The following is a 25,436-nucleotide window of genomic DNA, read 5'->3' on the forward strand; positions in this document are numbered from 1 at the left end:
ACAGGGCTTGTCTGTGCGGCGAGCAGCCTTGGCGCGCCTCCGGGTCAGTGGAGCGGCCGCCTCCCCTGCCCAGCGTGTACCAGGCCTCATTACCGGTCGTGTTTACATCTGGCTCCGATCAGGTAACAGAACGTCCCGCTGTGTGCCTCTTGTTGTGGGTGGCCAGTGGGTGTTCAAGACTGCGGTTTGTGTCACTTGTATGAGCCTGTTTTTGCTAATTTTGCCAGGATTGTGCAGGAGCTTGTGTGAAACATGTCTCTCTGCCATGATGGTCAGGCCCCGCCCCCAAGGTTTATATATTTTGAAACCCACTTGTCACTGAGTATTTTTAATCAAATTTATAAAAATAAATAAATATTCAGCAACACACTTGCAACTAAAGTTTCTGCAACAACAGGTAAACAATAGCAATCCTCCAAAGAAGATCATTCAGATCTCATTAAAATATATACGTTAATTGCAACATGCAGGAGCAAGTGAGTCAGTTATGTCCGTAGTTTAAATCTCCCAACTATACAGAATTTCAAGTAATTCTAGAATAGGTTAGTATGATCCAACGCATTTCAGGAATGTTTTCAAAGACAGTGGTGGACTAATTAGCAATGTGTGGATTAGATTAAAAGGCAAGATTCTTGAATAAATATGAGGTCATCATTTAATCTGGAGTCCACTTCCAAATTATTTACTTATTCCCTTCCCTTTTTTCTTTAACTCACATGGTGGAAGATTATATGTCTTGCCAGTTTTAAATGAAGGTGAATTAGCTATGTGGGTGTATAATTGAAATACAATGTTTTTACAAGACAAAGCAAGAAAATAAATAATGTAGAGTTTGAAAAATCGAAATTCCAGAAATAGCTCAATAACTCTTGTATTTGCCTAAGTTTCAATAACCTTAAATTGGCAGGTGTTCCGTATGATATCAAAGCACGCATGTCGAACATAACATGTAGAATATAGGAAACAGCATGTTGTGTCATCAAACAGAGCAGATGATGAGGTTTGTTTAACTCCTGCTGTCTTCTCTTTTCCTGTAAGAAATAGCGAAGTGTTTCACATCACTCTGCAAGAAGAAACAGTAGGTTGCTGGTAGTAAGAAAGGCAGTCAACGCATTGCACTAAAATGCAGCAAACTGGTTTAAATAAATTTGGAAATTAAGGTCTGCATATTTTGAATATAACTCCAAGCAATAAATGCAATAATCAGACTGTTTGTCAGTTGTTGGGGTATACAATTTTTCTATACATTTAAGTCCCAATTGAAAAGCACATTTAAAATATTTTCATACGAGTAAAGTGGCATTAATGTTCTGCCATTAAAGCAAGTTTAGGGGGTATTCAGTTTTGGAGTAACATTAGGCGTGCTTAGTATTTGGGTGCGGGGATTTTAGATTAAAATTACCAGGTTCCAAAAAGATCAAGGGATTCAGACCAAGGGTAAATGGTGTGACACTCTCCTGCATATACTGATTTAAACCCCCTCTTTAAACCATCCCTACTCAATGCCTGAAGTCCAACCCTAAACCCTAATGCACTCTTTGCATTCCAATCTGACACCAAATATTTGATTGAATTCACATGATTATAATATCAATTTAAATTTATAAACACCTGCTGTATAAATCCTAAGTCATGATATATTAACCATTAACCCACTGCATTGAAAAAGCAGAACCCCAACACTGTGCCGCACAACTAACACTAAATATGGTGTCACAGATTGTATAACTGAGGGTTTTATTTCTCTCTCAGGTTTACAGAGGATATGGGGATAACAATCAAATGGTGTTAATTAGACCATAATTAATTATCCCACTCTGGGGTAGAGCCCTTGCCAGCCCTCCTTTCCCAACTACACTACTAAGCTTCACATTAAGGGCATAATAGGGTTAGTGGGTATTTGTTTTTAAAGTACTGTGGACTGTAACTTCTAGACATGTGCAATTAGTTTTGTTACGAATTGCTGAATTTCCTAAGTGCCGAAATTCGGAAGTGCAGAACCGAATTTTAGGAGTAGGGTTAGGGGTAGGGGTAGGGGAAGGGAATTGCCAAAGTCCCGAATCCCGAAGTGCCGAAGTCCTGAATTGCCGAAGTCCCGAATTTCCGAAGTGCCAAACTGAACCAAAGTGCCGAAGTGCCGAACCGAACCAAATCTTTTGCCCATGCACATGAATCTTAGTCATCAAAACCCACAATTTTCCACTTTAGCTCTTCCACACATGACATGTGAGATGAGAAAGATTGATTTATTAGTCACCTTATTTTTTCCCCAGCTCCACTACTGCCAGATGGGGTATGGCAGCACAGGGAGGCCTGAAATTTAAAGGACTATTACTAACGTATTTCTTTTAATTATTTTTTAACATTTTACCTTCTGCGTTCTCAATGAAGCAAGTCAGTATTCTCACAAGATAGCTGTGACAACAGAACCATCTGACCGGAATTCTCATTTGTAAAATGACTCTTCTTGGGTTTACAAACTGGGGTTTAGTAAATAGTGAAAGTGTTGCAAAGTTTGTTTTTCTTTAGCATTAACTTAGTTGAGCAAGATAATTTTACAACAAAATATGATATCAATACTATTCAACATCTGTCTAGACACGCATGTCTCATTGAATTTTAAGAGTTGGCTGTTACAATTATTCTCACCTTTATGACTGATTCACTTTGCTTCACTGAAAATCTGAGATACTCTTTGCCACAGGGTTCCATACATATATAAGGTCAGTTGTGTTCAATGACAGAAGGAATCAGGCCAAGAACTAATGCGTGGTATCATTTGGATTATCAAAACATTGTTTAATATGTACTAAGAAAAAAAAATACAGGAAAAATATTAACGTCATTTGTCATTTTGTTTCATACACCCTTATTATTTAGCTGTTTGTTGCACTGCAATCTGTGTTACACTAACTTTTACAAAATAGCACTCTATCATGAAGAATTATTAAATCTGTGTTGCCCTCTTCCAATAGGAATAAAATATGTCATAAAATAGGAAGTTCAGTTAGTCCCGGACAGAATTTTCCTATACATTTATTTTTTTTTATCGAGGAGCTTACAGATCATGCAGCCATTACATTGTTTTTAGGTAACATACCGTATATACTCGAGTATAAGCCGACCCGAATATAAGCCGAGGCCCCTAATTTTACCCCAAAAAACTGGGAAAACTTATTGACTCGAGTATAAGACTAGGGTGGGAAATGCAGCAGCTACTGGTAAATTTCTAAATAAAATTAGATCCTAAAAAAAATATATTAATTGAATATTTATTTACAGTGTGTGTATAATGAGTGCAGCGTGTGTGTATGAGTGCAGCGTGTGTGTATGAGTGCAGCGTGTGTATGAGTAGTGTGTATGAGTAGTGTGTGTATGTGTGCAGTGTGTATGAATGCAGTGTGTGTGTGTATGAATGCAGTGTGTGTGTGTATGAATGCAGTGTGTGTGTATGAGTGCAGTGTGTGTGTATGAATGCAGTGTGTGTGTATGAATGCAGTGTGTGTGTATGTGTATGTGTGCAGTGTGTGTATGTGTGCAGTGTGTGTGTATGAATGCAGTGTGTGTGTATGAATGCAGTGTGTGTGTATGAATGCAGGGTGTGTGTATGAATGCAGGGTGTGTGTATGAATGTGGTGTGTGTGTGTGTGTGTGTGTGTGTGTGTGTGATGCAGAGCCTTGGTGGGGGGTGGGCAATTTTATTATTATTTTTTTAATTATGTTAATATTTTTTAATTATTATTATTTCTTATTATTATTTTTTTATTTAATTTCATTATTTTATTCTTTTTAAAATTGTATTATTATATTTTTTCGTCCCCCCTCCCTGCTTGATATATGGCAGGGAGGGGGGCTCTCCTTCCCTGGTGGTCCAGTGGCATTGGCAGTTCAGTGGGGGGGCTGTGGGGGCTGTCAGAGAGTTTGCTTACCTCTCCTGCAGCTCCTGTCAGCTCCCTCCTCCTCTGCGCCGTCCGTTCAGCTCTTCTGCCAGCTCACAGTGTAAGTCTCGCGAGAGCCGCGGCTCTCGCAAGATTTACACTGGGAGCTGACCGAGGTGCTGAACGGACGGCGCGGAGGAGGAGAGAGCTGACAGGAGCTGCAGGAGAGGTAAGTAAACTCTCTGACAGCCCCTGTCTGTATTATGGCAATGCAAATTGCCATAATACAGACTATTGACTCGAGTATAAGCCGAGTTGGGGTTTTTCAGCACAAAAAATGTACTGAAAAACTCGGCTTATACTCGAGTATATACGGTGAACAAAGTGGATTGGAAGGCAGGGAATAAAATTAAGACATTTATTCCAGATGTAAAGACCAGTGGCATGATTTGCCAAGTCCTTGACACCTCTACACAATTTTGGTTAATACAAATTTGGATTTTTACAATCAGACGGAGATTTAAAAAAAAAAAAAAAGTGTGTGTGTGTATATATATATATATATATATATATATATATATATATATATATATATATATACATATATATATATTCAGATAGTGATCAGCACTTAGAGTCACTATCTGAATATATTTGAATTTTCCTGGATTTCAAGCACCCGGTAATCAATTCACTAAAGCGTGAGTGCAAGGGCTTTCTACATTTGTTATATATATATATATATATATATATATATTTTTTTTTTTTTTGCAATCTCAGTCAATCATAACCGTCTGTTATTTCTGTCATTTCTGAAAATAATGGATTTATTTGTTTTTAGAATTTAGTGTTTATAAGAGTGTTGATCGTTTTGCAATGGTGGTAATGTTTTATGCAAATATAGCTAGTGATTGAAAAATGAATGCTTATCAAAAAATATGCTTTTAGCACCTTAATAGCAACAATCCAGGTGAGAATTCTGCTCATCAGTCTGGCAGACGTGTAACAAATTCTTATTTTTATCTCTCTCCATTATCTTCCTGCACGACTTGACTTTGATTTGGAACACTTAGACAGAATGAGGCTTGATTGTGCCATGTCATATCACATCACAACACAGATAGCTAGGTAGCTTCAAATAGTAAAATACACTTAGAACTGGATTTCTCTTTGATGAGACTTGGGGGCTCATGCTTGTAGTTCTGGGAGTCACAACAGGGCCAAATATATCCCCCTACCTGTGCTGATTGCCATGGCAACAGCTCTGTACAGCCCTAAGGTATGAAGAAGACGGACCACCTATACTCTGTAAACCTCTTCCAAGAGCAGTGCTTTGAATCATAAGTGAGGGTTAAAAGTTTCCTGTTATGCATTGTGTAGCATGGAAGGCAGATGTCAAGACCTATTCTTTCTTCACCTATTTTCCAGTATTTGATAAGGAAAGCATGCCAGAGGAAGAGTAGGAAGAGAGGAGAAGGCAAGCACAAATGGTAAAAGAAGGACCATCCCTGGGAAGAAGGAAGGACCATCAGTATATGGGAATGGATTAACAAAGGATGAAAGAGTAAGGTGTAACATATGTGACTGATAAATGCTTGTACACAATATCATGGAAGGGAGACAGGATCAGGAGGTATGAGAAAGGAGAGGAAGGGACACGTATGAATATGAAGAGGGATTCAATTGGAAGGCGAACTAGAGAACATGGCTATGGGTGGGAGCAGTGGCATTCTAACACAGGGTTGTAATCTTCCCCAGGTGACAGGCGGCATAGTGGTGCAGAGAGCACCCCCCTATACTCAGGGCAGGAGTCTGACCTGGCTCCCCCCCCCCCCCCCCTCCTGGACCGGCGGGGATGATCTCCCGGTCTGCACCCCAAGGCCCCTATTACAACCAGGGCAACCCAAAGCTCAGGAGCCGCATCTAAAATGGCAGAGACCGCGTGTCATGTTGCCCATGCTGGGGGGAAGACCGACGCTCCCTCCTCACATGAAGATAGCTGACACGGGCTGGCTTGAAACCTGGGGAAGTCTCCTATATAGAAGCAACATAAATCCCCAGCCCTGCACTTACCACACGCGGACCAACATGGAGCACAGGCACCGATCCTGGATGAGCGGAGGAGCCGGGGACACATCAAACCGACACATGCAAGACTGAAGCAAACGAAGGTGGGCAGCCCTCACACACCGACCCTCGTGTCTACTCAAGAGGACGGGTCCCGACATGAAGCACCGCTCCAGCTTTGCAGCCTGACCCTCAGCACCTCCCCGATTGCCATGCAGGGGCTGCAATGCCTGTGGAGAGCAAAATCAAAGCGGACCCACGCCAAACCAATGGCTGTAATCGGCTGAGCAGACGCTCACTCGGACGCTCTTATAACCATATGCAAGTCTAACACATTTGCCACAGCGTGTTTATTGCCTAAACATGGTTGCTATTTGTACTCAAGGCCAAACTCACTTAAGTGTACCTCTCAGTTTCTTAGCTCTGCCTGTCTCACCTTTTTAATTGCATACTGTGTTGGTCTCTGGGAGGGATCTCACTCTTAAGGGCCATAGAAGCAACACAGCTCCTTACAACACCCGGGCATTGACACACATATACATCTTGGAGCTGTGAAATTCAACCCATCCTACCTGATCCCCTCATACCCTATCAATTGTTCTCTTTTATTTTCACACTTTAATTAATCTACTTCCCAACTAACATTTATGTTTTCCCAATTATTTCCCTTTATTGACATTTGGTTTCATATTTTTACTTTTTAGAACTTACAGAAACTTGACAAATAAAGAATTAAATAAGGAAAAAACAACGGTGTTACTGTGCTTTAACACCCAATGCTAGTTTCTGACCACTGGGTGATTCATTTTCTATAAATCTCTAAGCAAAGTGTTGTTTACCCCAGTGGCAATGGGGTTCCAATTTGCTATATTGAAGCTATATTTTATTAACACAGCAGGTACCTCTGAAGACCTAGACAATGTATGTACAAATATATCCAAGGTCAATTTCATGATCACACAACAGAAATGTGTGCATGATGTTTGAGGACTGCAGTTCACATGATGACCAGGTGGATAAAACCAATTTTTCAGTGTCAAGGTTTGACATCACTTCTGTAGACTTAAACAGTGATTGTAGACAAATTGTGGAAAGTGTTGAGTAATGGTCATAAAATCTGTAAGCGTATCCAATCATTTTCTATAATTTCAGATATGTGTAGACATATGTTTTATATAAGCACACTTTGCAGAGTGCAAGTTCCCTAAGTACTAAGTCCATTATCAGCTATATCACCCAAAAGCACGTAAAAATGAAAGGCCAAATAACTCATGCAGAATCTCTAAATACATTATTCTTGTCATTTATAGACCAGCTGAACCCACAAGCCCAGCCAACTCGCTAAATAAAAACATTTATGGCGGGGGGCGTGTCTGGCTTCCGGTGCGGCTGGTCGCATGGGCTAAGAGCTCCGTCGGCTGCTTGACCTGACTAGCTACAATAAAAGCAATATTTTATCTCAAACTCAGAGAAACATCGATTTTTACATTCCCTGACCAACGAGGAGCTGAACTATGTCACCGTCCAAGCAAATGAAGCTACAAGACTCGATGAAATCGAGGAAAAAAGACCGCCGGAAAACGATCCAAGATGGCGACGAGGAGGCAGAAAACTTTTCCGACGGCCTATCTGATCCAGAATCGGTATCCTCTAAATACTCCGACTCCGTTGTAACGGAAAAAAGCCTCCATAGAATGCTACAAAACCTAAGAGCCACGATAAAAGCAGATTTCCAACGCATTGACGGGGACTTAAGGAGAGAAATAGCAAGTATTCTTTTCAGAAATCATCTTGAAAAGAAGTCGGCGGAACTGTGCTCTGCTCACAATGAAGTAGTAGACAAACTTCAAAGCTTAGCAGAAGAAAATACCACCCTGAAACTAAAGCTGGCGGATTTAGAGGACAGATCAAGACGACAGAATATCCGCTTCAGGGGGATCCCTGAAGATGTCTCTAACGACGCCCTCCCAGCCTACATTCTGTCCATCTGCAAAGCGCTAGTCCCTGATGTGCCTGATTCTGCATGGGCATATGACAGAATGCATAGACTCCCCAGGCCGGCCCGACTAACCAGCGACAACCCTAGAGACACGATTGTCAAGTTTCACTACTACGTCCACAAAGAGGCACTGCTGTCTGCTGCAAGAAAATCCCCTACACTTCCAGAACCGCATGCTAAAATAGCTTTATTCGCGGATCTCTCAGCGACCACTATGGCACGAAGAAAATAATTTATCACCATCACCAAGACTCTGCGCAACAATAACGTGGCCTATAAATGGGGATATCCGACCAAGTTACTCGTATGGCGCCAAGGCAAGACTCGAGTGATTGCTGAACCCGAAGATGGTATGAAACTACTGAAAGAATGGGGACTTTGGCACAACGAAACCGACCATCATGAAATCACCGCCGCGACTTCTCCCAAGAAAGTATCGGCGGATTGGCAGATGGCCGGCACGCAAAATAAGAAAAAATAGACTCTCGCATCTAATCCACGTCTTGACCGTGTTGGCGGTATGGGTATGAACTCGAACAAATGAAACAGGTCATATGCATGTTAGACTGTTAATTTTTTATGCTATAAGCAAACGTACCATAGCATGTAATAGGGCACACAGACAAGTTGCTCTCACATACTTTCTATAGGTCGGGTTTAATCCCTCTTGCGGCATGTAACCACGTGCAGTAACCGGGGATTCTTCCCGATAGTCAGTGTCAACACCGCTAGACTATACTGCGACATGCTAATTAGCTCCATGAAGTCAGTCTCATATCCAGAGACCTAAAGTTATGACTGTAAGCACTGTTATTAGGAATTATGTGGCGAGTGGTAGACTGTTAGTTCCTATGTTTTATACGAATGTCCCAGCGGCCGGGTATAGTCCCTCTTGCGGCATGTTTACCACATGCAGCGACAGGGGATTCTTCCCGGCCCTAACTGGCGCAGATGTTTGGTGTCACATATAAATTCGATCTTGGTAACCACGTACATACCCGGAGCTCAAGGGATAGGTTATGGATTATAGCTCCTCGAGCATGCATACAGCACTTTCAACACGGAGCCTCACACTCTTGACCAACAATAGGCGTATTATGCTTACTTTATTGCCAGATATAAAAGACGTGCACAACTCCACTCAGCATGCTCCTCACCTGGTACTACACTCTGCTACCCTTTCATACACCCTTCATAAAGCCATAGTATTTACCTGGCACACAATCCCATGTAACACACACGCGATATACTAATATGCTGAGAGAATCCAACTACCACTCGGTTAAAGACAAGGACCGCGGTTAGTCCTTACTAATAAGGTTCATATTTATCATTTTGTTCAGTAAGTTGTACTGTTATACTTTATTTCTCTTATCAGTTGTCCTTTATTCAAATGGCACTCAAACCACTTTCTGTCAGGTCGACGGGAACGCTCTTACCCCTCCCCCCCTCTATTTCAGGTCACCCCTTGAGTGCACTCGGTGTGCTCTCTACATGACCTTTTTGTGTCTCCCCCGTGAGGGAGCGGTTTGTACATACTTTGGTTTCTTTCCACTATACCTACCCCCTCCTTCATCCACCACCTCCCCTCATATCCTGCTCACTGTACTCCCACACCCAGTACCACATTGTATCAGTCCAAATGAATCACCTCCACAGAACCTAGCCTTAACTACTATAGGACACACATTCTACGCGAATGTTGGTAAGCTATCATCAGGGCTACACCAATCCATACTCTTAAACTCAAATACGAATAGCAACTCCCAATGCAAGTATTTACTCTATGCAAATGACTAACAGCGTCATGAAAATTTTTTCCCTCAATGTCAAAGGGCTTAATAGCCCCTATAAAAGGCGCCAAGTTCTGAGAGACATGAATGCCTCCAATGCGGCAATAGTATGTCTTCAAGAGACCCATCTCTCTAAGAACAACCCACCCACGCTCCGTTCCCCAAGATACCCCACGGGATTCCACGCACATGCAGACAATAAAACGAAAGGTGTTGCTATATTCTTCCACTCCGACTGGAGCTTCACTTTACATGCCCAATATGCAGACCAAGCGGGCAGACTGCTAATATTAGTAGGTGAATTAAATGGCTTACTAATAACTGTTGCCTCCTTGTATACACCTAACGTAGCCCAAATCTCCTTCCTATCTAAAGCCGTTAAAAGAATACTCCGAATGCGCAAAGGCCACGTAATAATCTGTGGAGACTTTAATTGCACATTAGATCCGCTCTTAGATGTAAAACGCATACACAATAAACGGCCAAATAAAATCTCTAAGCAAACAAGCAAGCTTTTTTCCCAACTCATACACTCACACGACCTATACGATTCCTGGAGAAATCTCTATCCCACAGCTAAAGATTTCACATATTTCTCACATGTCCACACCACATATACACGAATTGATATGTGCTTGATAGACAAACTCACGTTGCCGCATTTAATTAGCCAATCGATTGAACCACGAACATGGTCCGATCACGCCCCAATTGTTACCACTATTGCAGTTCCATACCCCGCTAAAGGCAGAGGCAAATGGAGACTAAATGAATCCATACTAGACGGCCCTGCACATTTACAAAAAGTACAGTCGGCTTTGGAGGAATATTTTACGATCAACAACACTGACGACACCTCCATAGAAACGCAGTGGCTAGCACATAAGGCGGTTATTAGAGGGGTTTTTGTCCAATTGGGCTCTTCTATTAAATCCCATTTTAACAAGGAACTTGCCACCCTGACCCAAAAACTATCATCACTAGAGACGTTGAATAAAGCATCCCCCTCAAAAGCTCTATCCAAACAGATTACTAGCACCCGCACAGCCCTCCAACATCTAAACACACAGGCATTTACAACATATGCTCGGAGGCTTAACCAACATTATTACCATATGGGTAACAAAGCGGGCAAATTGTTAGCAAGCAAATTGAAATCTAGATACCTCCAAACAAAAATCCCGTACCTGATCTCCAAATCCGACACCAGGATCTACAATCCCAACGATATAGTAGATGAACTATCCTACTATTACGAAGGTCTATACAACCTAAAATCACAAGGAGACACACACATACCCTCTCAATTAGAAATAGACAGTTATCTATCAAAAATAGACCTCCCACAACTTACGACACTCCACAACGAGCAACTAAATGCTCCATTCACAGAAAATGAGGTTAAAGAAGCAATTCGAGCACTCCCCAAACACAAGGCCCCAGGCCCTGATGGGCTATCGAATTATTATTACATCAAATTAAATGATCAAATTACTCCTCATCTTACAAGGTTGTTCAACAAAGTTAGACTAACCGGGAAGTTTCCGGGGGAAATGCTAGAAGCCTATATCATAACCTTACCTAAACCGAACAAAGCACCTACAAGTTGCAGCAATCTGCGGCCGATATCATTACTGAACGCCGATGTAAAATTGTATGCAAAATTGTTAGCCAATAGACTAAAACCCCTTTTAACTACTCTGGTATCGGAGGAACAAGCGGGCTTTGTGCCTGGACGGCAAGTTGGTGATAATACTAGATACTGCATGGATTTATTGGAATGGGCTTTTAAACATAAACAACAAGGAGTCCTCATGGCGTTGGATGCGGAAAAGGCATTTGACCGCCTTAACTGGAACTATATGACTAGCTCGCTATCAGCGTTTAATATCTCCCGACCCTTTATAAATAGCATTTTGGCCTTATACTCATCGCCATCGGCTAAGGTATTTAATACAGGGTTCACTTCACGCAACTTCACCATAACAAATGGCACCAGGCAAGGCTGTCCATTATCTCCCCTTATTTTCATTTTATGTTTAGAGCCATTGGTAAAAACAATACAAAAAAACCCTTTACTTCCAGGTCTACAAACGCCAGACGGCGAAAAGAAAATTGCACTTTTCGCTGATGACGTTATGCTGTTCCTTCAAACACCGGAACAATCTATCCCCCACCTTATAGACACCTTGCATGAATACGGCAATGTTTCTTATTATAAGAACAATATAAAAAAAACACAAATACTTCCTGTCCATCTGGACCAGGGGATCATCCCTACCCTAACAGATAAATACCCCTTTGAATGGCGCAAAACATCAATTTTATATTTGGGAGTAAAAATTGCATGTTCCCAAACACAAATTATTCGAGAAAATCACGAAACAGTACTAGCTGGGATTTTAAAACAAACAAATTCTTGGGAATTGGCACATACATCTTGGATAGGCAGGATCAATTCCATTAAAATGATGGTAATGCCCAACATATTGTACCTTTTTAGAACATTACCGATCGCCCTACCAAATGCTCTTTTAAACAGATTCCAAATTGCAATAAACGCACACGTTTGGAAAAGAAAGCCACCGAGGATAGCGGCCCAGTCACTCTGGATTCCTTTCAATAAAGGTGGCCTTAACCTCCCAAACATTAAAAACTACTATAGGGCAACAATTCTAGCTCAAGGCCTAGATATCATCACTAATAGATCCAAACCAGTATGGTTGGAATTGGAGGCTATGTGTGGGGACACTCGGTCTATATCCGATAACCTTTGGTCTAGAGTCCTCCCAGTATCACCATCCATGCTGACGACCACAAGGTTTTTATTGAAATCATGGATACTGGAGAGTTCATTACTATGCCCTCAAAAGGAATTACTATATGTAGCGCCACTACAAGCCCTTTCAGTTATTTCACCAAACCTACCGGTGCACAATTGGGTGGCAAAGGGTATAACCCATGTGCATCTGTTATATGCACGCACAGGCCTGATCCCATTTCCAGATCTTCAATGTACATTCACGCTTACGCCACGAGATCTGTTTTTATACTTAAGGGTGAAACACCTATTGCAATCCAGAGAGATTGAATATATCGACCCCTCTACGTTAAGCATAGTGGGGCGCATAGGTTATACTTGCAAGGCGAACCTAACATCCTTGAAATCCCTCTCCCTCTGCTATCTACAGTTATCACTGGCTAAGACGAATGACAAATTATCATACAGACTTCGCTGGGAAAGAGATCTGAGTATAGATACCCAGAGCTCTGATTGGGACAAAGCAGTCAGGTACACCAAACAATCATCAAAATGCGTCACTCATTGGGAAGCGTACCTCAAAGTGGTAATGAGATGGTATTTAACACCAGATAGACTCAGCAATATTTTTCCAAATGCTTCTCCCCTCTGTTGGAGGTGCAACCTTCAAAAAGGTACGCTCCCACATGTTTTCTGGGACTGCACTATGCTTACCAATTACTGGACTCAAATCCAAAACCTCATAAGATCAGTAAGTGGCCAGTTATTACCACTCTCTCCAATACTTTACCTTCTCCATTTGATACCAGATCTAGAACTGCTCCCCTCACGAGCCGCGGTGCTAAACATTCTCACTACAGCAAAGATTTGCATTGCAACCCGCTGGAAAGGCACAGCTTGTCCAACATTACAAGAGGTTATTGCCAGAGTCAACACTACATACATGTATGAAAAAGAATGGGCTAAGAGAGGAGACATGTCAAAATTCCATGCTCTATGGCAAAATTGGGAAGAGGTACAAAGGTTGCATGTTGCTGATTAAATCCCCTACACGGTAAAAAAGATTTTGTAATTTTGTAATTTTGTAAATTTGTAAATCTTTATGTTCACCAAGTTGCCCTACACGACTACTGTGTAGTTTCACTCACTCCTTCACTCTGTGAGAGTTTTGTACTCCTTATTCCTTATATAAATCGATTCCACACACAAAATTTACGCCAATATCGTGACGCTCTTACCTGATTGTGAACCACTTGCAAGTCTTCCTTAAAGCGAGCCGTAAAAGAGCGAGGTACAATGCACAATGTATAATGCCGTTCCACTGTTGTCGAAATATGCTATTACGGTGTCATAGTGGGACTGTGATCGCTGGTATGCCTCTTCCCTACCCTTATCTGTATATCTGAATATCTGTATATTCGTGATTTGAGAACAATGTGCTCCACTGTGTGTATTTTGCTACATTTGTTACCCCCCCCCCTCCCCCCCCCCTTTTTTCCTTTCTGTATCCCCCCCCCCCCCATTAGTATTATTTATATGAAAAATTCTTCAATAAAAATCATACATTGAAAAAAAAAAAAAAACATTTATGGCAGGTGTGGGATGGAAACAAAATTATATTAACCACAGAGCCTGTATAGCTATGTATAGTATATGTGTTTTTTTCCCCTGCTATTTTAATCCTCTATTAAATTTGTGCGTAATACATTATACGTGCACTATTTAAATGTTTGCATAAAATTATATGCTTAAAGGGACACTATAGTCCCCAAAACAACATTGGCTTAATGAAGCAGTTTTGGTGTATTGATCACACCCCTGCAGTCTTACTGCTCAGGTCTCTGCCATTTAGGTTACATCACATTGTTTATGCAGACCAGGCACACCTTCCTGCATCTGACTTGCACAGCTTTCCTAAATACTTCCTGTAAAGAGTCATCTAATGTTTACACTTCCTTTATTGCATATTCTGTTTATTTTAGATTTTTTCATCTCCTGCTCTGTTAATAGTTTGCTAGACACTGCATGAGCCTTCTGTGTGTGATTAAAGTTCAATGTTTTAGAGCAGGAGATAAAAACTTTTAAAGTATGTAAGATCTGATTAAAAGTGAAACCAATTTTGGTTCATGCAGGCTGTGTCAGTCACAACCAGGGGAGGGAAACAAAAGTAATTTAACTCCTAAATGGCAGAGAACTGAGCAGTGAGACTTCAGAGGCATGATCTATACACTTAAACTACTTCATTAAGCTGAAGTTGTTTTGGTGACTATAGGCAAGTATCTGCAGCACTTACTGCACTGTAGTGATGGTTAATTTACATGGTATGCTCTGTCTGTGCCAGGACAGAAAGTCATGCAATATAATTTAAATAAATAATAACAATAATTAAAAATTAAAAATCTAAAACACGACTTGTAGCTAAGGTTTAGTTAGTTAGCAGATTGTGGAAAAAAGTAGGTATGTACTAATCAAGAGCATAACAAAAAAAAATGATATTAACAAATACTCTAGTTGCTACATTTTTGCATTTAGCATCAGTAATCATTTAGTAATTTTACCCCACTCACTCTAGAATGTAAGCTCGGTTGAGCAGGGCCCTCACCCCCTCTGTTCCTGTGCATTCAGTTTGTCTTGTTGCAAATACATTTCCGTTAGTCCAACTATTGTACAGCGCTACAGAACTTGTTGGTGCTTTATAAATAATAATATGAATTAACAAAATAGTGAGTTAATAGTAAACTTTGAATTATATTCATAATAAAAGGCACATTTTAGTATGTTGACTGATCCCATATTTTCTAGGCACATTTTCAATGCGCTATTGATTACAATGTCGAAGATAACTCATATTACTGCACTTTTGTCAGTTGAAGCGCAAATAAAAAAAATATAGCTTAGATTATTGCGACTGTTCTCTTTTGTGCTCTGTTCATTATTACAGTTATTATTTTTTATTATTATTTTGTAGCAGGTTAGGATCTGCCTGCTCTCCGTTCTTTAGCCAAGAGACACTCTTTTCGCAGTTACCATTAGTGAACAAGCTGTGTATCGCTTACATGGCCAGGTTTTCGAAGGGTTAAATAGGAATGATAAACCCCAGACAACGTCAGCCTCCAGTACGACTCCACACAGCTATGTTGTTGTACGCAAGGGTTGCAGTAATTGATGGTTGATTGGAATTGAAGTAGAGTAGCTCTTTAAACAGTTTGTACGAGCACACTTCAAGGCTGTCAGAAGAGGTCCCCCTGCATTACACTGAGCACACATGCTTTAAATGAAGCTCTGTGTTATTGGTTAGCTCGGATGCTTAGCATAATCACTTTGCTAGACTGTGGTAGATGGGAGGTGATTATAACTGTGAACAGATGGGCAGGTCCAAAGCAATGCCAGATTCAGTACAAGCCTCATGCATGGTTTGGCTCTTTTCTTTTTTTCACTTACTGGTTTGCTATGGTTTTTCATTGTACTGCCTTTACATGCCCTGTGAGCTTAAAATGAGGTGAAGTCGGTGACTAATGACCTACCATTCCAGCTCAGATATGCTGGGGTTGAAAGATCTCTCATGCTTTTGCTGTAAATATAAAGAGGATGGGGCAGATTTTATTTTGTATTCTAGCCTTCCGTAATGCATGAAAGGATTTATAAAGAAGCTTAAGTCACTTGCCTGCAACTGTATCATTTTGTGGATTGTATTGGATGTCAGATCAGAAATGATTTTCTCGGATATGAACACAGTGAATGCCTCTCCAAAAGTGCATCCTCCCAATGGGACCAGGTATTACACGATTCAGGTATGTGAGATTCACACAACTGCCTTTGTACTAAACTTGAGGCAAAATCACGGCATTTACTGTAGAATATGTAGAATTTGCTCTATTTTTGTCACACAATCCAGAGATCTATTTTTAAATATACGTATGTGTTGAGGATCAGTTTTTTTTTTGTTTGTTTTTTAAATACACGTTTAGATTTCGTTTTTCTGATTTACACCTCTGTCAGAAACCGTGTTTGCGGTGACAAATTTCTTTCTAGTAATTAAAAATTAAATGTAATTGATTTTATGTGAATTGGTCTTGATTCGAGAGAACCATTGAATCCATTGTACATCGCTACGGAATTTGCTGGCGCTATATAAATAATAAAATAATAAAAAATAATAATATAGATACATTGTATGTGACAGTTATCTAACTGTAGATACCTTAGGCAAATAAAAAAAAATGCTGTAGTCTTCCTATGATTCTCTAAAACCCCTCTCTGTGTGGCCTCTGCTCTCTGCAGGAGATATATTCAAGAATAAAGATAAACAAGGTTCAACAAGTTAACATTAACCCCTTAAGGACACATGACATGTGTGACATGTCACGATTCCCTTTTATTCCAGAAGTTTGGTCCTTAAGGGGTTAAACCTCCCAGAGAGAGATTATCACAGTTTACTTCAATGCAACATGGTCATTTTCCTACATACTGTGTAACCTTGCAAAATTCTATAATAGCACTCAATTTGTAACACCAGTCAAGCTCGAATGTTAAAGCAAAATCACATGGAGCATTTTTTGTTTGTTTTTTTTTAAATTTAAATCTTTTATGCATAGCTATGATAGGCTTATCACAATGGCAATTTTTGTTTCACGTTGTGCCCTAGCATAATACATTTAGTAAATTCTTCTTAAAGCTTTGCATAGCATTCAAAAACCATAAATAGAAAAAAAAAATCAAATAACATGTTTTACTTCTCCAGATCAGGAAACACTGTCTGTACACGTTTCTCACTTGATAAAATATGTTAACACTTCTTGAAAAATTAACGACTTGCATTCTAGAATATTTATTCTACGACTTGATTTCAGAATTAATCCATTTCTATTTCGACTGATAATTCATGTTAGTAATGTCTTGTGTTCAATAATATATGTTTGTGCAGTCATGTATTAAGTATACCATGGTTTGGTCCTGAATTGATATGCCAGCCATGTTGTCCATATGCCTTGATTCTTACTTTGTAGCCAGCTGGCAAAAATGGACACAACGTGTTCACCATCAAGAGATCAACTTAACGTTGCCTGACATGGTTAGCTTTCTGACACATTAAAACAGGTTCTTGTTCTGTGCACAAAAGGGATTGGATGACTCAAAGCACCAAAGCTTCTAACAGCTACAAATGATGCTGTGTTGTTTGCATATGCAAATGTTCTTGTTTTGTCGATACCCACAGTTTTAGCATCATACTTGACTTTGGATGCCTCCCTTGTGTCTGTGTTTTGTAGAATTGCTTAAAGGGACACTATATTTAGCAAAACAACTTTAGCTTAATGAAACAGTTTGGGTGTATAAATCATGCCTCTGCAGTCTCAATGCTCAATTATCTGCCATTTAGGAGTTAAATCACTTTGTTTATTAACCCTAGTCACACCTCCCTGCATGTGACTTGAACAGCCTTCCTAAACACTTCCTGTAAAGAGTCATCTAATGTTTATCCTTCCTTTATAGCAAGTTCTATTTAATTTAGATTTTCTTATCCGCCCCTATATTATTAGCTTGCTAGACCCTGCAAGAGTCTCCTGTATGTGATTAAAGTCCAATTTACAGAGATACAATTGTTTAAGGTAAATCACATCTGATTGAAAGTGAAACTAGTTTTCTTTCATGCAGGCTGTGTCAATCAGAGCCGGGGAGGCGTGGCAAGGGCTGCATAAACAGAAACAAAGTGATTTAACTCCTAAATGGCAGTGAATTGAGCAGTGAAACCTGGGAGGCATGATATATGCACTTAAACTACTTCCTTAAGCTTAAATTGTTTTGGTGACTATAGGCAAGTATTTGCAGAACTTACTGCACTGTAGTGATAGTTAATTAACATGGTATGCTTTGTCTGTGCCAGGACAGAAAGGCATGCAGCAGTTCCCAAACTGTGTGCCGTGGCGCCCCTGGGGTGCCGTGGAATGTTTCCCTGATGCTTTGATTATAGCACCGGGGAAACATTACTGCTGAACAGGGTCCCGGTCGAGTGCCGGGGTCCTTTAAGACCGCGACTGGACACCTGTAATGTTGGCCGGCTGGGAGGAAGTGACAGCTTGTCACTTCCTCCCAGCGTCATGCAGAGAGACGTCGTGGGAGGGAGAGGAAGCAGCCGCACCGTGAGGGGAGGGAGAGGAGCACGAAGCAGGACCAGGACTCCAAGCCACCCTCCTAGACACACAAGGTAAGCTAACAGGAGGGTGGCTGGTGATATAAAAAATCACTTGTGTGAGTATGATTGTGTGTATGAGGATGGGTGTGAGTGTATGTGTTTGTATGTGTGTGAGTGTTTGTATGTGTGTCAGTGTATGTAATGTATGTATGTGTATGAGTGTTTGTGAGTGTGTGTGTGTCAGGGTGTGCATCTGTGTCTGTGTGTGCCTCTGTGTATCAGGGTGTGTGTTTTTATGTCAGTGTGAGTATCTGTGTTATGGTGTGGGCATGTATCAATGTTTATGTGTGTCAGTGCATGTGTGTATGTCAGTATGTGTATGTGTGTCAGTATGTATCTATGTGTGTATGTGTCGGTGTATTTATACTCATCTGTGTGTTAATGTGCATGACTATCTGTGTAAGTATGTATGTATGTATGTATGTATGTCTGTGGTAGTGTATGTGCATACATCCAATCAGTCAAACACCAGCACAACAAAGGAGCACACTACTGCAATCTAACACAAATATTACATACAAACACACAACAGCATTCAGACTCAACAAAGTATACAAACACACCCCTTCACTCAAACACAAATACTTCACACAAATGTACAACAACATTTAAAAGTGAACATTACATTCAGACACACCCCTGTATTAAAACACAATAAAAGCATCCCTTCAAACACCAACACACTATAGCGCCAGTAAATGCCACAGCACTGTACAGATATACAACCTAGAAATTTTGACTTGGGGTGCCTTGGAAAAATACTGAAATATTAAGGGCGCCTTGAACCTAAAGAGTTTGGGAACCACTGATCTATACACTAAAACTGCTTCATTAAGCTAAAGTTGTTTAGGTGACTATAGTGTTCCTTTAATAAAGTGAAGAATGCTGCACTCAGGATTTGTTTTGAGATACCTCTGATACTTTGTTTGAATGGGACCTTCTATAGGAGGCCCTCCTTAAGCTCCATTCTTTCCCAATTCTTCTCTTTTCCAGAAGCTTTAAATGTTTGTTATTTTAACTAAGCTTTACAGCATTAAAGCTCTAAAAAAAATCCATTGTTAAATTACAGTAAATGTGATTAAAAATACATCTGCATTAATAAGATAACATGCTCTTGCTTGTAAGTTTAGCCATGAAGTCACTTTAAATGTTGTGGGATTGCAATGCCCCCTGGACCCACCTCCAGCTGCTTCCTCTAATATGAATGTATCCGTCTTTTGCCTTTACAAATGATGACAGGTTTGCAATATATTCTGAAAGGGTTTGGCCCTTGGGTAGAATAATGTGAGTTGCCATAGGCATGTGCAATGAGTGCACCAGGTGTACCTAGACACAACTTAATGAGAGCCAATTTGCTCTCACTGTCCTCTATTATGTTCTCTATAGTCACATTTGTATGAGCATAAACTTATAAGATACACTATACAGACCTACTATGTCAATTACATAGTCAGCCCTGACCTATATCAACTAAAATGGCGCTCTTTTACACGAATGTTGCAAACTTTAACCAACCAGTTGGCAATTGCTAAAATGGCTGCTGCTAACTTTAGCGAGCTATGGCTTTTTCTGTGCTACAAAATGTAGGTGTTAATGACAGGTAATTGGTATGTGCTGGAAGGTTTAATATCTCCCATAGCAAAACACTATACATGCTGAGCAATATACTATACAATTATCATGTTATACAGTAAATGTGACCAGTTAGTTGCTAAGTTAGGGAGGGGGAGGGGGCAGAAGGAAAGGTTGTGATCTTCTGCTCTTTCAACACTAGACACTAGGGGCAGCAATGATCTCCTCTCCCTCCCAGTCTGAGTAAAGTTAGGTGAGAATACCATTAAAATGGGTGTGTCTTAATGTTAGTTTGTTTTTATGAATGTTAGTATCTGTCTGCATGTTAGTATCTGTTAATGGATGTTTGCATTAGTTTTACCATGTCTCTACATGAGTTCTAGTGTGCATCTATTGTGTGCTAGTGTGCATCTTTGTATGTATGCTTGCTCACGTGTGTCTGTATATGTGTGGTAGGATGTGATGTGTGGTATTGTGTGTGTTGACATATATGTCCTAGTGTGTGTGTGTATCTGTGTGCTAGGATGGCGTATGGTAAGTCATGCATGGAGAATACTATGGGTATATATCTAATTAGATATATGTATGTGGCTAGTTACTAATCTTGTATGTTTTTTACAAGGGGTCTGTAAATTGTGATGATGACCCTTAATCTAATTTAATAACTTACCACTCATCTATGATATTTCAAGGAAGCTCATAAAATGCAGTTGACTTAGATTGTGGTACGCTAAAATAGAGTTTTTAGTTAGTCTTTTGTATCAGCTAGTAAGCCATAGATTACAGAACCTCAGTGATTAATTATCTTACAGAAACAGAAAAAGGAAGCACACTGTAGAAGAATAAAAATATAATGTAATATGTGAGATAGAGAGATCTGTAACCACATGCTCTCAAACTATTGTCTTACCTTCTATCCTTTGTTTAAGACTAGCATTGCTATACAGTTATAGAATTTGATCTTTAATCTTTAAAATGTGTGTTGCTTATCCTATGGCACCAAGATGTGTTACTTACTGTGATGCTTTTGAGTTATTTGAATCCTGTAAAGAACATAAAGAAACAGTACACCTCAGAGATTCAGAGTGTGTTTGAGTCAGGTTGATTAATCCACATAATCTAACAACTGTTTGCAAAGACTAGGCTCCATTATCCACAGGTATGCTCAAAATTCCATCTGGGATACTTTTATCATTCTAGTTGTGCCAACCTAGCTGTAATTGAACTGTTCTGAGACTCATCCTGCCAATATAGTTCCGTGTAAGTGTTTTTATAATAGCCGCAATTAGTGCTTAGGGCATAACTCATTAACTTTCTGCATAAAAAGCAACATTCATTAAAATAAAATTAATCCAGTGCTTGCACTTACATAGGTAAACAGATAATGTATTCCTTTGTATAATAGTTAATAAATATCTTTCCAAAACTCTGCCACATCAGAAGCTGTTTTCTTAGGGGGTATAAAACTTAATCTCTGGATTAAAATATTTCTAATATGTGCATTCAGCCTAAAAAAGGTTTAATGCAGCCTGAAATCGCAGGAAATCAACGAGGTGAGTCAATTAATCCAGAACTCAGAAGAGTCAAATAATGTACAGTGAGGGGAAAAAAGTATTTGATCCCTTGCTGATTTTAAACGTTTTGATCAGTCTATAATTTTAATAGTAGATGTATTTCAACAGTGAGAGACAGAATAACAAAAAAAAAAATCCATAAAAACGACTGTCAAAAATGTTATAAATTGATTTGCAGGTCAGTGAGTGAAATAAGTATTTGACCCCTTCAACTTAGTACTTGGTGTCAAAACCCTTGTTGGCAATCACAGAGGTCAGACGTTTCTTGTAGTTGGCCACCAGGTTTGCACACATCTCAGAAGGGATTTTGTCCCACTCCTCTTTGTAACTCGAACCTTCAGCTCCCTCCACAGATTTTTGGGTTTAAGGTCTGGAGACTGGCTAGGCCACTCCAGGACCTTAATGTGCTTCTTCTTGAGCCACTCCTTTGTTGCCTTCGCTGTGTATTTTGGGTCATTGTCATGCTGGAATACCCATCCACGACCCATCTTCAATGCCCTGGCTGAGAGAGGAGATTCTCACGCAAGATTTGATGGCAAATGCCCCGTCCATCATCCCTCTGATGCGGTGCAGTTGTCCTGTCCCCTTAGCAGAAAAACACCCCGAAAGCATAATGTTTCCACCTCCATGTTTGATGGTGGGGATGGTGTGCTTGGGGTCATAAGCAGCATTCCTCCTCCTCCAAACACTGCGAGTTTAGTTGATGCCAAAGAGCTTGATTTTGGTCTCATCTGACCACAACACTTTCACCCAGTTCTCCTCTGAATCATTCAGATGTTCACTGGCAAACTTCAGATGGGCCTGTACATGTGCTTTCTTGAGCAGGGGGACCTTGCGGGCGCTGCAGGATTTCAGTTTTTCATGGCGTAGTGTGTTACCCATTATTTTCTTGGTGACTATGGTCCTCCCATGTAGTTCTGGACTGATTCCTCACCGTTTTCATGATCATTGAAACTCCACAAGGTGAGATCTTGCATATAGCACCAGACCGAGGGAGACTGACAATGATTATTTTGTGTTTCTTCCATTTGCGAATAATCACACCAACTGTTGTCACCTTCTCACCAAGCTGCTTGGCGATGGTCTTGCAGCCCATTCTAGCCTTGTGTAAGTCTACAATCGTGTCCCTGACATCCTTGGACAGCTCTTTGGTCTTGGCCAAGGTGGAGAGTTTGGAATCTGATTGATTATATGCTTCTGTGGATAGGTGTCTTTTATACAGGTAACAAGCTGAGATTACCTGTACAAAAGACACCTGGAAGCCAGAAATCCTGCTGATTGATAGGGGATCAAATACTTATTTTACTCATTCCCATGCAAATCAATTTATAACTTTTTTGACATGCGTTTTTCTGGACTTTTTTTTGTTATACTGTCTCTCACTGTTAAAAAATACACCTACCATTAAAATTATAGACTGATCATTTCTTTGTCAGTGAGCAAATGTTCAAAATCAGCAGGGGATCAAATACTTTTCCCCCTCACTGTACAGGCAGTATCACAATAGTGCACTGGAATATTATGGAATTGATTACATGAACATGGACCACCCACTCAGATGTAGGGGTCACTGAGTTATATAGTCTAAGTATCAGCTGTGCGATATTTCTATTTAAAAAGACGCTGGTGAAAGAACACAGATGATGAGCAATGGCATACCACATCGTCAGAGCATGCAGATGGCTGGTTTGAGTCATTGTACATGCTTCTCCACAGTTATCCTGAAAAGCACTACCAAAAACATTTTTTAACATTGCCTGCTGCTAGTACGCAGTTAGGTAGCACGAACATAACACAACTGTGCTGAGGATGATATCGGTGACAGAGGTAATACTACTTACATTATCTGTTTTTTTTTCAGTAAGATTAATCATTACTTTATCAGGTTCTGAGTTACCAAATTAGAAATATTATCCATTGTAGACACATTTATGCCTAACTGTACAAAAATTATTTGTTCAGCGCTGATGATGCCTAACTGTACAGCGAATGATGTGTATAATGCGATGATTCTTGTTGACCAAAAATTGCTTTGTATTTTGTTACTCTCAACTAGTGTGTGTAAGGAATGTGTAACAGTGACTATCCATGTGACACATCTCACGCAACTAAAAACACAACATCCAAACTGAGTATTCTCTATGAAGTTTGTAAGTTCATCTCGTTTAAGATATTTACAACAAAAATGCTATCTTAGGATAAAAAAAACACACAGAGGATCTGAGGATAAAAAACACACAGAAAATAATTTTTTGGTAGGCATTGTTTTTAAAAAGACAAGTGTACAAAAGTCCCTAGGTAAACAACTGAGGAACACCTTTTAAAAAATGCATGCATTTTTCATAGTTCTTAAAGGGACTCTATGGGCAGCCAGACCACGTCACCTCATTAAAGTTATTTATAGGTAGCCAGACCACTTAATTTTATTGGATGCAGTGTTTCAATCCCCCTAATCTTGCAATTGTAATTATTAAGGTTATTGATAAACTGCAATAATTACATTGCTGGGTTAACTCCACCTCTAGAGATTGTCTACCAGACATCCACTAGAGGTGCTTCCGGGCTCTGTATGAGAACATCCAACGTCAGCTAAAACCCCATAGGAAAGCATTGATTCAATGCTGTCATATAGGGTAGTCCTAATGCGAGCACAGCCCTTTAGATTAGAATATGAGCTTACTAATTGGTGGAACCTCTTCCTGTTTTGGGAGGGGCCTGTTTGTTGCAGTCTATTCGTGCAAGCACAACAGCTTTGCAAAATGTAAAAGTATCTTTTTTGTTTGTTATTTCAATTTTAATTTTTTTTTTTTTTTTAGTACAAATCTGTACAATTCCCTTACAGAGAATCAGTAGAAATACAAGTAATCCACTGTTTTACAAGATAATTGCCCTAGAACCTTGCACTAAAATTATCTATAATCCTCAAATAATGTATGTATAATATATAAACTACATCTTTAGAACTTATTTGGTTAACAAATTATGCTTATTTTGAAACTGAAGTTCATATGACAATACTTGGAAAGTCTGACTCATATGTTAAATTGGCTACGCAATCTTTCTCCCTGAGTATAAGAACATTCAACTTTGTATCATATCGATGTACTCTAATATCTTGTTAGATGAGCATAATCTAAAATTCCAAGGTAAAAAACCCTATATTATATCATAGTTCTACTATTATTGTGCAACTGTCCCTTTAAATTGCAGATACAATTTTTATATACATGCGTTCGAATATTCAGAATAATGTTTCATCAATCCCTAATGAAGATTCATATAATCTTGATTCACTGCTAAGCTGCAGAGGCTGATTACTCTCGTCCATGATGCAATATTTCTCTCACATAACTGTTCTATAAAAACACTCAAAGTGAGTAATTCCTGGAAGACGTTGCAGTCAACTACTGAACTATTGCAGGCTATCAAATGTAATGTAATGTTTCTTAAAGAAAAACAGCCATTGTGTTCTAACAAATTAAAATAACAGAAAACTTGTATTGTAGGCTATGTGTCTTATTTTGTAATGTATACATTTAGTTAAAAAAAAAAAATGTCGGTGTTTATCCTGCCTGTATCTAAACATACAAAACACTTTAGCT

General features: G+C 39.7%; 1 protein-coding gene across 9 annotated transcripts in view; it reads left to right on the forward strand.

Moving 5' to 3' along the window:
- PPFIA2 (PTPRF interacting protein alpha 2) overlaps positions 1-25,436 on the forward strand; it is a 369,600-nt gene that overhangs the window by 89,866 nt on the left and 254,298 nt on the right. For 2 of the 9 annotated variants that reach the window (XM_063447139.1, XM_063447142.1), the window contains exon 1: positions 15,895-16,289. The exons of the other annotated variants lie outside the window; for them this stretch is intronic. In XM_063447139.1, coding sequence (XP_063303209.1) covers positions 16,128-16,289 — 162 coding nt within the window. In that variant the 5' untranslated portion in view covers positions 15,895-16,127. Of the gene's footprint in view, positions 1-15,894; positions 16,290-25,436 lie in introns of those variants that run through there. 9 annotated transcript variants of the gene reach the window in all.

Source organism: Pelobates fuscus, chromosome 3, assembly GCF_036172605.1.
Source record: "Pelobates fuscus isolate aPelFus1 chromosome 3, aPelFus1.pri, whole genome shotgun sequence".
Taxonomy (NCBI): Eukaryota; Metazoa; Chordata; class Amphibia; order Anura; family Pelobatidae; genus Pelobates; species Pelobates fuscus.